This window comes from Hyaloscypha bicolor (genome assembly GCF_002865645.1).
Source record: "Hyaloscypha bicolor E unplaced genomic scaffold K444scaffold_123, whole genome shotgun sequence".
Lineage (NCBI taxonomy): Eukaryota > Fungi > Ascomycota > Leotiomycetes > Helotiales > Hyaloscyphaceae > Hyaloscypha > Hyaloscypha bicolor.
Genome location: NW_020194625.1, coordinates 267,534 through 283,795, shown reverse-complemented (window position 1 = coordinate 283,795; position 16,262 = coordinate 267,534). Strand labels below are relative to the sequence as shown.

The 16,262-nt window shown below is 45.8% G+C and overlaps 4 protein-coding genes across 4 annotated transcripts; 1 reads left to right on the top strand and 3 right to left on the bottom strand.

Moving 5' to 3' along the window:
- Positions 1 to 90: 90 nt before the first annotated feature.
- K444DRAFT_616623 (uncharacterized protein) lies at positions 91 to 2,956 on the bottom strand. The gene has a single exon (XM_024880955.1). It carries the CDS (start codon positions 2,863 to 2,865, stop codon positions 508 to 510), a length of 2,358 nt encoding a protein of 785 aa, XP_024732961.1. The 5' UTR covers positions 2,866 to 2,956; the 3' UTR covers positions 91 to 507.
- A 1,653-nt stretch (positions 2,957 to 4,609) lies between these two features.
- Positions 4,610 to 7,387, bottom strand: K444DRAFT_633143 (uncharacterized protein; the record flags this gene model as incomplete). Its single annotated transcript, XM_024883582.1, has 2 exons — positions 4,610 to 4,676; positions 4,728 to 7,387. 2 exons carry the CDS (start codon positions 7,385 to 7,387, stop codon positions 4,610 to 4,612), a joined length of 2,727 nt encoding a protein of 908 aa, XP_024732960.1.
- A 3,772-nt stretch (positions 7,388 to 11,159) lies between these two features.
- K444DRAFT_488591 (HET-domain-containing protein) lies at positions 11,160 to 12,086 on the top strand (the record flags this gene model as incomplete). Its single annotated transcript, XM_024873169.1, has 2 exons — positions 11,160 to 11,738; positions 11,814 to 12,086. Coding segments are annotated over 2 exons (852 nt in total), but the record flags the coding sequence as incomplete, so codon positions are not given.
- Positions 12,087 to 13,742: 1,656 nt separating this feature from the next.
- Positions 13,743 to 15,601, bottom strand: K444DRAFT_654714 (glycosyltransferase family 2 protein; the record flags this gene model as incomplete). The annotated part of the gene is made up of 3 exons (XM_024885955.1): positions 13,743 to 14,035; positions 14,087 to 15,339; positions 15,405 to 15,601. 3 exons carry the CDS (start codon positions 15,599 to 15,601, stop codon positions 13,743 to 13,745), a joined length of 1,743 nt encoding a protein of 580 aa, XP_024732958.1.
- Positions 15,602 to 16,262: the final 661 nt, after the last annotated feature.

Below are 16,262 nucleotides of genomic sequence, written 5' to 3'. Positions count from 1 at the left end.
AGCGACTGCCTTATATTCAGTGATGGTGCGTAGGCTGAGCTATGACATTAGGGCCAGGTGATCTAAATATACTATGCAAATGATAGGATTGGCTGTCTTGTGGAATGTTCGCGTCTTGCAATTCTAGACTAAATAATCAAGAGAGCAAAAGAAATAATACATAGTACTTAGTCTTGAACTCGACATAGCAACTTGTAAGTCAATCTTATCCACGATGAATAATGAGAGCGGAGGGCTTAATAAGCGCTACTGTAAATAATGATAGACTCGCTGAATCTTTAAGAAAAAAGAAATGGGAGGTAATGAAATGGCGCTAGCCGTGCCTTATGGTTGTGACAGCGTGAAACTGGCGCATGAATCGTGATATCATTATGACTTTCCGCTTGCTTCAGCAGGATTCCTTTCTTCTCTCCTTTAGCTTAGTCTTTGCCGAAATGTGCGTCATTAACTCCCTCTAAACTAGGCCCATGACGCCAAAGAAAGTTTTGCGTCACGTCCAGTATTCAATTAATAGATGCACCACTCGCGCTCTTTCGAGATTTTTTGAGGTCTTGAAGGATGCACAATCACATCAACGGCCTGTCTCGGAAGCAAGTCGCCGTCTTTCCCATATCTTGTTGGAAAAGATGCGACAAATGCATCCCAGTCTCCGCCCTTGGCGAATATATTGACTTGAGCGAGCCAACGGCTGCGTAAAACAGTTTGTTGCGCGTGTGGAGGTTCAGCGCAGAGTTCTTGCTCATCCACTCCAGAATAAGATACCAAGACGCCATGCGAGAATCCGCCAGAATGGGGAAGCTCATGCCACAAGAGGCAGACACATTTCCAGAAAGGTCGCAGAGAGTTCCAGCTTGGATTGTCGACGTTCTTAGTCAGGAGCATGGTATAGGCCGTGGGATCTACTCCAGCTTGGAATTCAATCATACTGTCTTCAAGACTTGGCAAATCAACTGACTGAAGGTAGAATGCGTTTACTCCAGAAAAGTGCAACCCATCATCCAATACCTTTGCAGTCAGGCCGGTTTTTGGGGGAGGTACAGCCCACGTGCTCGGATGCAGGAATGACTTTGGGGCCCAACGCATCGTGTCAAGGTCAAACCTTGGACCGTTAGCCCAGAAGACTCCGAAAGGAATATCTTGGCAACTTTTCCAGAAGACTCTCATCTTGTCCTCGTCATCGGCAGCTAACACGGGCCGAAGATCAAGGCCACAGAGGATCGAGCCGCAGACAGCTTGGTCACTAAGCCTCGACGTTGCACGATGACGAATGTTAAACCAAAATGAGTTAAACAAGTCTTCCCGTGATTTGTCGATACCCTGCATAGTAATGAGATTCGAAACCATAAGAGTCGCTCTGCTGCCCACCAAAGCAGATTTGTCTGTCGTTGCATGGATCTCACGGTGAACTTGGTGGTCGAGAAACTCATAGTCGATAGCGTGATTTTCAAACTGAAATGCAAGCGACTTTGCTAGTACTCCTTCTTGCATTGTCCACAGTCTCTTCAACCATTTTGACTGACATATTCTAACGATGGTCTCTTGAAATGTACTTGGTAGAGGTCTCGATATGAGATCTTGAGTTATGACCAAGACAGCGCTTGCGTCTGTGTATACGCGGCGCATGCTCTCTATTGCAGCATCTCTGGCTTCACGAGGCAATAGAGGGACGCAGATGGTATCAAGCCAAAATATCGGCTCTGCTCCAGGCTTCAATGCCTCAAACAGCTTTTGAACACAGAAGTCGAGAAAGTGGATCAGACACGGCCGGAGACCGTTTTGATGTGGATTTCCCATGCCATCAGACCAAACATGGGATATTGCAATGTATTCCTGGCCCTCGTGAGAATCTTTCACTTCCAATTCCGTCCTTCGATCCGAATGGGATGCAATAAGTAATGGTATTCGCCCCTGCATTACTGATACCCTTATCTTCTCGGTCAGTGATTCTACATCGTACGCGATTCTGCATGCGCAGCTGTCCACATCATGTGTGCATATCTCATCTCTGCAGTCACAATAGCGGGTATCGTGTCTCTGCCTGTATGCATCGTAATTTGTCACATTGTACGCAACGCAAGCAGATTTTGAGCACTCGTCGTGATTTTTCCCGTCTTTGTTCACCTCAAGGAGGCTGGCGTAATATAACCCTTCCGGTCCCAGCTCAACTCGCAGGCGCCCGATTCGCTCGGGACACCAGCCTTCGTCTCTTAATTTGTAGTCAAGCCACCTCACGCGACTGGGGGCGGATGTGTCTATTATGTGTGGGAAACACCAAATGATGGCGTGATCCTGCATAGTGCGCAGCAGAGCTGAGAGAACCACAGCCGTGGGCCCTGGAATCACCGGTGCACCAAGCTCATCATGAAGAGCATCTAGGTCTGCAAGGATCCACGACGCTTCTTCTAAAAGAGCTGGAAACTCTTGATGCCATTGGGCATCCTGAGCAAGCTCTTCTTTCCTTGCTGAGAATTCTCCAAAAAGGCGTTTCAATGTCAAATATCTGCGCATTTCTCCACGTTCGTTGATTCTGGTAAAAGTGGTATCATCCCTGGATATGTGATGACCAAGAGCCGACTGAGAGAGACCATAGATGATCCAGTTCTGAATGAACGGCGCTACGAGGAATTGCACGAGTTGCTCTCCGTCAAATCCGTGGACGTCGTCACCATGCTCGGTTAGGCTTGCTTGCGAATACTCATTCCATTCAGTTCTTGCCCCACGGATATTTCCTTCTCGCAAGAGCTGTACGTTCCAGCCCTGCCGGACATCGTAGCCACTGAAGCCTTGATTGTCATATGGAGCTCCAGGCAGCTCCGGCACCAGCTCATGTTCGGACAAGCCTTCAGGCAATGGTAAAAAATCCATGTGTATGTCGAATTCCACGTGATATCGGGTTACAGAGGGTCGCTCAAGAGGAGAGTCTTGTCACTGGTAAATTTGGGAGCGTTTCACAAAGCATCTGTGTATGTATTCTGCTGTTTCTATCTCTGAGATGACGTTGAAGCTCTCTTACATACGGCTAAGCCTAAAAGGCACTAGTGTCAGTGCCCGTTCATGTTACATAATAGAAGGGTCACCACTCAACCGCCCATCCTGCTCAACCGCCCAACCAAAAAAAAAAATATTCCAAAAACCTCTAAATAGGATAAAATGAGGCCGTAGATCACGAATCTGGACTTCTTTTCTTGGGTTTTAAGCGCGGTTATAGTTGAATTAGCGTTTAAGTTCTTTAAAAAATCTTGAGAATTCGCGAAAATTGTATAAACTTCGAAATAAGGAAAATCGAACCAAAATACATGAAAAAAATTCTAAGAACATCAGAGTAGGGTAATTTAAGGTCGTAGATTACGAATCTGAACTTAGTTTCTTAGTATTGTGGGTAGTTAATTCTGAATAGGCCTTTGGGCGGTTGAGTGGTTTGGGCGGTTGGCTGGTGAACCCTTCTACGGTTTTTATCACACTAGTTGCACCTCACCAGCCTGCGAGGCAGGTCTGACTATTGCGCCTCCGACTACCTCAAACTTCAATTTTGAGAAGACTGCCCAGGCTCTCATAATTTGTGTTTTACCTTTGCGTTTTTTTAAAGAGGCCTATTGGAAAAGTGTTGAGGAAGCCATTCAGAAACCAGTCAAACCAGGTTTATACCGAGCAGAATCTCCAAGGTGTTAGTTCATGGAGAAAGTTCCGAAGATCCGGTGTTTAGAGAAGTCCTGGGGAAGGCTGTTAATGGGATTACGCATGATAGTCTCCCCATTTACGGAGATGATCCGGTGCTTGCCGCTGCAAAAGGTGTTGCAGAACTGGGGAGAAGAGCGTTAGCGGGCCTGGATGGAGCTACAGGTTCTATTGAGCTGTGACGGAATATGTGGCCTCGAAGGGAAACAGATTCCAGCTACACCATGACCCTATTCGCTTATATTAAATCGCCGCTATACTAGTTGACGGCGCGATGTTAACATATCGACAGCAAGGTGGTTCAGCTCCAGCCCCACCATTAGCCGTTACCTGCGGATCGCAGCAACCCACATGCATCTACTCCACATGCCCTTCTTTCTCTTTATTTCTTATCTCTAATATCTCGAGATGCCTCGAGATAGTTGTCACGGGTGGTCTATCTACTTTCTACATATCTCTCATTGTTCCGAGCGACAAGGATCATACCTACCCGGCGATCGATCCAGCTCGGCCTCTATAGGCCAGAGGTATCTGGGTCAAGTATTGGGATGTATGGGACCAAATGATATTCCACGACCTAAAACGATAATGCAGCCCTCTGGCATGACAATCAATTCTCCTTAGTTTTAGCGGAGAGGCATCTTATCTTCGAAGTATCCGAGCAGTCTTCTGAGTTATCGAATCGAAGGCTATGCGGTGAATACGAAGGTGTATTTATCAGGACTCTTATCACTGAGACAAGTCCGATGCTTTGAATGGAAGGGTTTATATACAGACGTGAAGCTATTCCAAAAGAGGTAAACCTCATTTAATGGAGTGGAGTCAAGAGCGACCAATCAGAAGTACCCAGCATGTGACATGAGTTCTAAAAGGGTAGTTTGATGCCAGTCCTCACGCAGCCTATCCAGACGGTATACTTTCTCTTTCAGTCTGTTCATTTCTTCATGTGCTGGTCATCCTTTTCTCTTGCTATCTTTCCATACTCTTCCGCTTTGAGAGAGCTATCACACCAGTAGGTAAGTTATCCAATGCACCACCTCGACTTCTTATACCCTTCTCCATATACACTTATAGCATCTTCTATACTCGATGCACCTGATAATAAGACCCTATCCACCAGCATTACATGACGGGCAAAAGTGACATTGTGCTCCATCTTATAAGCAACGGTCAAAATGCCGACCTCAAAACCCTCCTTGTCGCTATGATGAGTTGGAGTCACAATAGCTGCATTTCCACTTTCGATCAGTTGCTTCCAGGTACCAGAAGGCTGCAAGTGACTACTGCTTAGCCGGAGTCGCATATACTGCCACTTTGACTGATCATGATATGGGTTAAAATACCCAAAGCCAAAGCTGCCTGCACTATGAAGGCTCAGAATGGGGCCAACTTCATGCAACGCTTGACTTTTGGGGAAATTTGCTTTGTCGATGCGGAAGGCTATACACTCGGCTTCCAAACCCTCACGCTTACGCGCACATTGTTCAGACTTGCCCAGTAATAAACCTTTCTTTTGCAAGGAAAGTTCTAGGAACGAAAGGGGTGCCCATCGCCAGCCGCTGGACTGTAATCTCGGCGTATCCCAAAAAAGGAGCTGTCGAGAGAAGGATTCTAACTGCGATAAGAACATCTTTATTCGTTCTTCCTGTGATGATCTCAACATCCATGTGATACGCTTCTGTAGGGTAGCATCCGTCGGTATGTGTGCCAGCACACATGTTAACGCCTCCTTAACTTTCCAGTGCAGCACCGGAACTTCTTGCACTTTCGAAACGTCAAGTCCCATGAAAACACTTAAACAAATTGTTTCATCTTCCAGGCGACTTGTCGTCCTACCATAGATAGTCCACATAACATCGTTGAAGATCCAATACGGGCTGGGTTTTGTATTCCCAAAGAAAGTCATCCACTCATCGCGTCTGGCGTTACTACTGAGACCATGGATACTATTCATGGCGCCCTGCCCATATGGTCGGGTTGGATCCAAAACAATGCTGGAGAGATTGCGTTGTAATTCAGAGTCCTCCTCCGAAAGCTTGACAGCTGGGTCAACAGCCAAAATCTCCGGCATCCATAGTTCTGAAAGAGTAAATTCGTCTTTTCTAGTCCGCAGAAGCTCAATAGAAGATAATCGAATGTACTCTTGGCGTGGATCGTCTGTTGCTGGAGCGCTGGCCTCTGTTTGAATAGAACGAAGTGTTCTGTCCTTGGGGAAAGCAAGCGCGCGTGCCAAGAGCATACCAGACTTCTCAGCTAGGGATCGCTTCACGCCTCTGCGCTGAAGCAAAGCAGAAACCGCAATTGGATTTGGTCTGAGAGCAGGCAGAGCATTCCATGCTGGAATTCTAACTGTCTTGTCCAGGAATTGAAAATGCAAATCCTTGCTTAGTCTTCCTTCTTGGAAAGTCCATAGCCTGGTCATCCAAGGCGCAAGCTTTATACGCGTCCAACACTCTTCCAGAGATGCGGCTTTCCCAACAGATTGCAGGGATTGATCCAGGACCAGAGTTTTATCTGCAAATTTGTATGTATTGGCCATCAGGTTAAGAGCCAATGGTTTGACCAGTGGGTCCAACGGGACACACAACGTGTCAATCCAGAATGGAACCAGAAATTTCTCTGGAAATGTCGGCTCGTTAATGTATAAATGATTGACGAGTTCCTGGATGCGTCTGAGCTGGCAGATGGGAAGAGTATTGCAGAGAGGATTTCCCATTCCATCCGACCACACATGTGAAATGGCAACATACTCATTATAGAACTCACTTTCCTCTTCAAATCGTAAGACATGTAAGACTGGTGGCGTAGCCAGATAATCAAAGCCGACCAATGGAATGCGACCTTCCTTGATAATTCCAGTAAGTTCGTCCACAGCAGGACCAACACTCTCACAGGTACTCTCATCAGCACAATGAGATGCGTGTTTGGTCTTGTACTTGTGATGCACTACTTGGTAGGCCTGGCAGCGTTTGAACTGGTCACATTTGCTGTGGTCTTTCTGCAACGCTTGGCGATCGATCGTGCTCAGGTATAGAAGGCACAGTGAATTGGTTGTCCGGAGGAGTTGCTCAATCTCTCGGATGCACCAGCCAGCCCTCAACAACGCGTCTTTGAGAGGGGGAAACACCCAAATCATAGTAGAAAAGCTTTTTTCACGCCCCGTCATCTGATCGTATGCGTTACTTATAGTTTCCCCCAAGACGCTGATAGAGAGCAACACCTTGCCAGCAGGAGATACGGGCCAACCACGCAATAGAGTGACCACCCTCGATAGTATGGTGTTGGTGAGATTTAATATCGAGATCATTGAAAGTCTATGACGATGTTTGAAATGTCTGTCAGAGTGATGAAGGTTGGCCAGGAGATACCAAAGATATCTAGGCAGTTCTTCCGTCGTGATGATCGCTTTTCCATCGGCAGCCTTGGTGACAAAGTCTTCTTTGTGAAAGGGAATAGCTACACTAGCAAAGGTTTCAACCATTACGCCAAAGTAAAGCCACTGCTGAAGTTTGGCAATTGCGCCATTCGGTCCAAGATCCTCCAAGTCACCGCGTGATATCTCGTTTCCCTTGTTGCCGAAGTTCTTCGAAAACATGCTGAATTGCTCAGGACCTAGAGGCGTCGTAGGACAAGATCGTAAGTCGCAAAGAAGCGGTACAATGGGATATCCTTCTTGTCGGTATGGCGTGCCGATCTTTTGGATATGGTCCATTGTCGTGAGAAAGGACGCGTAAGCGCAGCGTGCGAAACGTGAAGCTACGCCGCGCGATAGAAGCCAATAAATTGATTGTGTATTTGTTTATGCTTAGGATCGCCTAAGGCATAAACTTGTATGTTTAGTGGTCTCAAGTCGAAGGGTGTAACTTATAGAGAGAGATAATCGCCAGAGACGATATCAAGGTCGCAGCGGCAGGTTACACAACGGTATCACGTGAATAGCGTCGAAAATATCTTTAAATTAATTATATTTATAATGTCCCCGCTATCCTATACAAAGGCTTTACCTTAGTAATATATAGTTTTAGAAAAGCTTAGAAGATCTTGATAGTTATTTCGACTAGCATCTTTATACTAATTGTCGAGACGCTATTAAGTACTCAAAGACAGATCAAGTCCAGCGTTGCATCCGAACCGGAGATGGAGGGCATTAATGCCGATCTCTACTAACTTCTCGTATTCAAACAGTCTAGTCCAAACTGCTTGCGGATGGTTTAATGGCGGTGCATAATTATTTGGAAGCCCTGGGTTTTGAGCAAACGAAGATACCTACGATTGGGACGCATAAAAGATTTCAGCACGGCCCCAAACATACTTGGGAACTACGCATTTAGGCTTGATTATAAGTGACGGGTTCCTGATCATAATAGTTGTATTAATATTTGGGGTGATTTTCGAGAATCATGTACATCAGCTCCTATGTGATATGTGGATTTCTGGCCGCCTTCATAGATAGTGCTTTACAATAGGGAGAAGTGGACAGCAGACGTCTGATTAACTTTCAGAAGCTTTAGAATATAATCCTGATTCATAGTAGAGATTTCATTAACTAGAAATTATATACAATATCGAGCCAATTTAGAGCTTCTCATCGCGTAAGCGTGCCTGAAAGGGCTTTTTCAGATATGCTCCCGCAAGTATCTACTAGGCCGACTCGTCTCATTAGAGGATAAGACGTTCGCCATCTAGCTTTGACCCACTAAGTTAGGGCCATCACTGCGGGCACAGCTAAGGGGCATTTCAAGCCTTGCAACTATCTTGGTCCTACCGTGTCTCGTCCTTCTCGGGAGAACTTTCCCCGCGGCGACAGACTGCCAGCCAATCAGCAACGTCTTACTATGATCCTAGAACAGCTCCTTGTCTCTCAAAAGCAAAGCATCTGTTATTCATATTCAATGCCGACAGTTGGAAAGTCGAACGCAATAACCTCAAGAAAATAGATAACGTAAGCAGCTGTCTGCCTTCGAGAGCGCCTCGCTGCAGGTTGCAGCGGATAGCAAGTTTTCGAGAGCTGTGAATGGTCAGATTTCGGGGCTGAGACGATGCTTTTTGCACTGGCGGTTCGATAGCCTCACCGTCGCAACGCGAAATGAAGTGCTTCTCATTTCTTTCATCTCACGACGGATTTTCGCAAGATTTATCATATTTGATACTTAAAGAAAACAAGTTGTCATTTGGATTCAGTGTGGGCGATTTCGTGACGTTGTCGAGACTCACGATCTCGCTCTACCGATCATTCAAAGAATGCGCCCGGCGAGTGATCGCAGACCTCGCCGACCAGGCTCAGCAGGAAAATTCCTCGCTAAACCCTAATGAGGGCACTAGAAGGCAGGAATTTTTTGCGATTCTGGGCAACTTGTTGGAAACAATAAAGCAGCGAGAAGATTTGCAAACGCGATACCAGAGGATGGGTCGAATCAGCTGGACGAGATTTCAACTTGTAGACTCAGGGAGTTCCCATCGATCTGTTGGTAGAGGTAGATCAAGCTGGAGTTCTCATGAGATTTGCTTCTCGATGTAGTAGCCCCCAGACGGTATTACATTGTGCAGCGTGGACGGCTCGCCCAGAGCTGCGGCCACTCTTCTCCAAGATGGTGCAAAAGTCGATCAACAAACAAAGACAAATTTCATGCCACTACACCTAGCTCTTACCAATCCTAGCACACATGTGCTCGAGGTGGTCAAGATACTTATGGAACGAGGAGCTAATGTAAATGCCTAAAACGATACGCGATAAGCACTATTGCATATTGCAATAGTAAAAGAAAACATTGAGGTAGCACGTTATCTACTAGATTATAAAGCGCTAAGTATGTTTTTGGAAAGTGTCCACTTTGGGTTCCTTAAGAACTCGTTTGGGCTCCTTTAGCATCGTTGTTAAAACTTGTCAAAACTGATATGAGAGAACGGACGTTAGACTAAGTGTGATTGGCTGAAAAGCGAGAACTCAAAACACGTGACGATGTGATAGATTTTGCTCAGGATGCTCAGGGCGCTTAGGTGAGTTGCTCAGGGTGCTCAGGGTGCTCAGGCTACTCAAGTTGCTCGGGTGAGTTGCTCAGGTTGCTCATGCAGCTCAGGTGAGTTGACTGAGCCGAGGGTGAGCCGAGGGTGATTAGCGCCTGAGCAAGAGCGGCAAGCTTACTAACTGCATGGGAAACAGAAAAGAGAGAAAATTGATCGACAATACCTGATGAGGAATTGCAGCATGTTTATGAAGTTGTATTTATCCTCAGTCCGTTTATCATGAAACTGAGCCTAGAGGGCCGTGGTAATGAGAGAATAAGAGAGATAAAACATGGACTATGCGTGCTTATCGTTGTACGGAGCAGGGACAGTTTCTGAGCCTGTTGATTGTAGGAGTCCCGTTTATGGGGAGATGGTGAAGAGGTTGACGAAGGGGGAAGAGACTGCTGAGATTGAGTGTTTTATTGGGCATGACTTAAGGAGGTTGGAGAGTGTTCTTTTGCTTTTGCTCATTTAAGTCGGGTATTTGAAGGAGTACCCTCAGAAGACCTCTACGCAGTCGATATAGCCTCCCATTGGGACGTAGGCTACACAGTGTTCAATGGCCGCGAACGCTTCCGCGCAAAATTCATCGAAACTGACATCTTGCACCCATCTCCCTCATTCACAGCCCTAAACTCCTCAGTAGACATAGTCTGGGCTTCCAAAATCCTGCACTAATGGGACTTGGCGACTCAACTCGTAGCCTTGCGCTCCATTATCGCGCTGACTAAACCGTGACCTATGGTCGTGGGCTTTCATGCCGGGTGTGTGAAGGCAGAGGTTGTGGAGGAACATAAGGTTTGGCTGCATGATGAGGAGAGCTGGAAGAGAACGTGGCAGGAGGTGGGAGGGAGACAGGGACGAGGTGGGATGAGGGACAGGCTTCGCTCAGGGGATTTGAGGAGTTGGAGATTCGCCTGATTCGGTGGCTTCTTACGATGAGGTTGTTGGAGTTTGCAGTCCGGCGGCTTGGGTGAGCTGCATGATAGGACGGTTTTGGTTCAAGATGCTGGGGGTCGGGTTGTTGGTGGCGGAGGCGGAGTAAGGCTCTATGCATGCCGGCTGGGAAGGTGTAAGACAGATGCCAACGCATCTTCTTAAATTCGGGATTCTAGTCTGACATCTTCAGACTCACAGCCTTTCCGTTGAATTCTAAATTTCACGTATTTTGAATTCGATATCTCACTATGGACAGAAAACCGAAACTTGTGCGAGGCTCGAAACGAAACCTGAGGACCGACAACGCGGGAAGTGTAGACACGCCACCTTCTCAAGAGAAAGATCTGCAACAGACAGCCACTCATAGGGGGAATCAGACGTCGGCCGAAGTTGAAGTTCCTGCCTTTACTTACGAGGACCTCGATCAGAATGAGAATCAGATACGCCTCCTTCGCATTCTTCCCCCACCACAGCCAAACTCGAGAAAGCGTCGCGGAGAGGAAGTGAGAGGAGCCACTTTTGAGCTATTTCACGCCAATCTAGACGATCGTCCTTCTTACAAAGCACTCTCCTACACATGGGGGAGTGAGTCCGACCCAAATCACACCATATACCTCAATGGTTATCAATTCGTAGTGAGGGAGAACCTTTCGAATGCTTTAAGGCGTTTCCAATCCGACAACGTTGAGCTAGTGATATGGATCGACGCCATCTGTATTAACCAGACCAGTGATATAGAGAGGAACCACCAGGTTGCCAACATGAAGATGGTTTACGAGCAGGCCACTGAGGTAGTCGTCTGGCTTGGTTTAACCAACGAGGAGAGTGATCTGGCAATCCAGCTAATATATGAGCTCTATAATCACCGCGAATCAACAGAATGGATTACGGAACGGTTCTCAAAGCCAGACATGAAACAGAAGCTGGAGAGTCTTGCGGATTTATTCAGACGCGATTATTGGTGGAGAATCTGGATTGTGCAGGAGCTCACCGTTGCGAGGAGAATCGTCTTCTATTGTGGCGAAAGTTCCATCGAAGCAGAGTCTTTATATGCTATTCAGCAACTCTTTCAGCAAATGTCAAAACTCGAAGGGTTTCCCAAAGATATATTGCTGGATGTTTTACAAAGGAACTCGAACGACAGATCTCAGCTTCTTCACAACGGGATACAATCTATCTATTACTGGAAGCAGGATCTAGTATCCGCTAAACCAAACTTCTATACTTGTTTACTGCATCACTATAATAGAGAATCTTCGGATCCGAGAGATATGATCTACGGGCTAGCAGCACTAGCAAATCAGACAAGTAAATATAAAGTCGAGGTAGACTATAAACTATCAACAAGAGATGTGTTCACAAATTTCGCCAAACTGGAAATCGAGACCTCGAAGAAGCTAAACATTATTACTCGAGTTCTTCCTGGCACAAACGTGCACGAGTTGCCGTCGTGGGTCCCAGATTGGTCAAATGCTGCCCGGATTGGGAGCCGGATTGGGAGTCACATCTTCCTATATAATATAAGCCAGCCACAGTTTCGCTTTTCTTCTGCGGGTCAAACAAGGGCAGTCGTCCATTTTAGTGCGGATAGGATAGCATTTAAAGGAGTTAATATTGGCTCTATTGAACTTCTTGGCCTAAAGAGCGGGATGAAAAATAACTTTGACAAATGGAATGGCGCCCTAGCACTTATAAACCTATGGGAGCTTGTTACCAGAGTGGTCAAAACATCAAGTGCAGGACTTGAAGCCTTTGTTCGAGTTTTGGTTTTTGACGGGGCTAAGAAAGAGCACCTTGGAATGAGAACTAAGTCCGAATTTCTCCTCGGTATATTGGGATATCTTGGTTTAGTTTTCTCGGACTCGAAGCTAATCGAAGCTAAGATGTCAATTCTCCTTAGCTACTGGAAATCGTTCTTAGTATTGGAAAAGAAAGACTACCCGGTAATGCAAGAGAGCTTTGTAGAGGCGGAAGCTAGGGTATTCATGCGGTCTTGGTGGACTGTTATCTTGCGTCGGGTCTGGGATCGTCGTTTCTTCATTAGCTCCTCAAAGGCTATGGGACTTGCTTTGGAAGAGGTCATTGAGGGTGATCTCATATGCATCCCACTCGGATGCTGTCACTCAGTGATCCTACGAAAATTCGAAGATCACTACATCAACCTAGGCGAAGCATACGTCGACGGATACATGTACGGTGAGGCGATCAAGATGCTGGAAAGGGGGGAGCTGAAGCTGGAGGAGTTCGAGTTGCGTTGAAATTGGAAGAGTTGACGAGATTCTGAGCTGGAACGTCGGAATTTGGAATTTCCTGTGGGCGATGGCTTGTGCCAAGTTGAGATATTGGACAGTCGTCAGGATAGAGAAAGCTCCTGGGGCTAAAGAGGTGGCGAGTATGTGGAGTTATTAGAAAAAGAAAGGAAATAAAAGCTTTTTCTAAATTTAGAAATAAGCTTATTTTAAAAAAAAGAAGTAATATTATAATTCTATTCTTAATCTAATTATCTAATTAAACTAGTATTACTTATTACCTTTATTTCCCGTTACTTATTATTTTTATATTTTATTATCTTCGGGTAATTACTTAATAGATATATATAATATAATTGCATTATTAAGAGAATTTATATAAAATACACCTGAGGAATTTAGAACGCTAAGCCCTATATAAACTTGCGTATTATAGGGTGCACTTATATCCTTACAACCTCTTGTACTCTAGCTTTCCCTTCTTTAGCTTTGAATCGTCTTTATAAGAGACCTTCTACCTTGCTTTCCAAGCCCTGAATGCCGTACCCGTGACAGGCAAATTGAGGCAGAGGATTATGCTGGCGATCAGCTCGCCTCCCCGCTGAGGATGACAAATAATCCACTCAAAAGGGAAGATATCCCTGAGGATGGTTGCAATAGTTTCAGCTGTGCCGCCACTCATCAAACGGTAAGTCAGGCCGTGTTGGAAGTGACAATGTGAGAAGGTGGCTTCTTCCGCGGAGAGTTATCTGCGGCGGCCACCCTATTTAGGTGGCTACCGCATCTTCTTCAAGAGTTTTCTGAATCTTGGTAAGTTGTGGCAGGCGTTGATCTTCATTTCTACTCAACCTCGTTTAATCAAAGTATACTTGGCTACGCTACCTGAGAATTTGTTATACAATATGAATGCGGCTTGCGATTGCTGTCGTCCTCAATAACAATTCGGGTTTTTCCCCACCGGAAATCATCCAAGTGATACAAAGAGTAGAGCACTACTGTCATGCACACATAAGGACCTAAAGCGTTACATATAACGACGCCGATTAAATATTGAATAGCTTCTTTCAATGACCTCGGAGACATGAAAACAATTGAAAGGTTCCATATGTTACGGAATGTATCAAGGGCGAAGAAAATCATGCCCGTTTGGGGATCAAAATCCTCTCCTAGTTCTCCGAATTAGCATCAAAAAGGGTTTACAGTATTGGGGTACATACGGAACCACCGAGAAAGAAGCATGGACAATGTAACGCCACTGTCTAATGTTGAGGCTGTTGCCGCTAACCTTTCAACCCATCCAGTCGTTTTCCTGGCTGCGAGAAGAACGTCGCTTGTTATTGGCCCCAGCGTCCACCGCCGACGCTGGCTAAGGAATACTGGAAATGATTGTGGGACGGAGGTGAAGGCCCGCGCAGTGAGACATTGACGAATTTCGACGTCGGCGTTTTCGCGAAGAACTAGACAGACATGGTCTCTATCCTCGCTCATCATTGATTGAATCGTTCGGAAGAGGCCATCCTTTTCCTTTGGATAGTACCCAAACTGCCCTAGTATTTCATCTCCGCAAGTACTCTCAATTACTCGAAGAAGCTGACAACATCCTGGAAGGCAGGTGACCTTTCTGCTAGTGAGGTCTTGCCGAAGGCGCCGGCGATGCTGTCCGATAGCGTACTCTGCGTTTTGATAAAGATACGGAATGGAGTATGGCTTGGACGTTGTAAAGTCTGCGAGAACGTAGCCACTTACTCCAACCACCTGTTCGCCTTCTCTCGCCGTTTGTATGAGGTTAAGGACGCACTCTGCGTCAAATCGGGTATCCGCATCCATGCCAACGACGTATTCCACAGACAGCATCGAGACTTTAATGAGGAAATCAGAAACTTGAGCGAGGAACCAAGGTGCGAGGATGCCGGCGGATGGTTTCGTATTGCGTAGGTTGAACTTGTGCAGGAATGATCGAACAAGAATAATGCCATCTCTTTTCCCGCGATTCTCTTCTTTGATGATGCAGAAAACCGGCAGCCCTCTGAATTCGCCTTGAACAACCTCAACATTCATTTGGCTACCATCCCATGACGTGTAAGCCTCTCGGGCAAGAGTGATTGATGGACGCTCAATGACGTCCTGCGTAAGATGTTCCGCTGTGGTCTTTGTCATGCCCTTGCCCTTGCATCGCCCATCGCAAACGATGATGATGGCCTTGTTGTGGGTATCGAGATGTTTTTGCTCGGCGAGGGAGTTCAACGAGTTCATCAACTCTGTATACGTTTCATTGTAACATGGAAGCAGATAAACGAGATTCTCCAACGTTTCTGGGGCTTTAGGTTGGCGTGCGTTTGCTCTTCTGGTAGGATAAGCGATCACTATTGTCAAAATTTCGACGACGTCAATCAGTGGCCTGAGGAAATATATCGGAAGTAGTATCCAATAGAACTTAGAGATGTACATTGACATGTAGATGAGGGTAAAGCTGCGAAGCCCTGGTTAGACACAAGTAATGAAGGCTGTAAATTTCGAGAAGACTTTCATACTCACTTTATCGAGAAAAAGATAGACAAGAATACATATTTTTCGAGTCGTAGCCGTCGCTTGTTAAGAGAAGGAAGATGCTCAATAGCCTTCCGCAGGCCCCGAGAAGAAAGAGAAAAGTTTCTCTTCCTAAGGTTGGTCGGAATACTCTTGTGGCTGGTAACGATGATCCCACCAGGTGTCGCGGGCCTGGCCAACTCCATTGCTCTTCTTGCGAAATGAGACCGGAGTGAGGGAATGACGCCGACAATAAGTCGCAGCTTTTACCCGTTTTATTCTGATCGGTCGAACACTGTCAGAAATATCTCGATTATGTACTCTTTATTTTTTTTTGGATAGACTAATTAGATGTAGCTGTCACGGGCTGAAGGAATTGAGTTAATTGATAATCAGGTATATTAAAGAACAAGAAGAAATAACTAAAGAGAGAAGAATATTCTCTCGTATGTTAAATACAAAAGCCAAAGCCCTAGTGCTGCTGAGTAACCAATAAGTAAAGGATCTAACATACAGCTATTACCCTAAAAAAAGATGTATTCTCGGTCTAGGGTTTTTTATGCGTTTCACGCCGTTTGACTTTTCAATTCTGGAAAGCTCTCTAGAATTTGATATAGAATGTGATTAACTGATCTGTGCCAGCCTAGCAGAGCATTAAAGCAGTATCTGTCTCACTAATACGAGGTTACTTCAAGGTATAATTTTACTAGGGTAATAGCTGTACATGAGCCATCAAGCGTCGCAATCTGGCTGTTTCACTTTTTACGAAAAATTTATTTCCAATGCTGCTTTAATATTTTGTATGAGGTTGGTACTAAAAGGCGGTTCGACCTACCGACGCGAAAATTGACGCAATTAAAGGAGGAT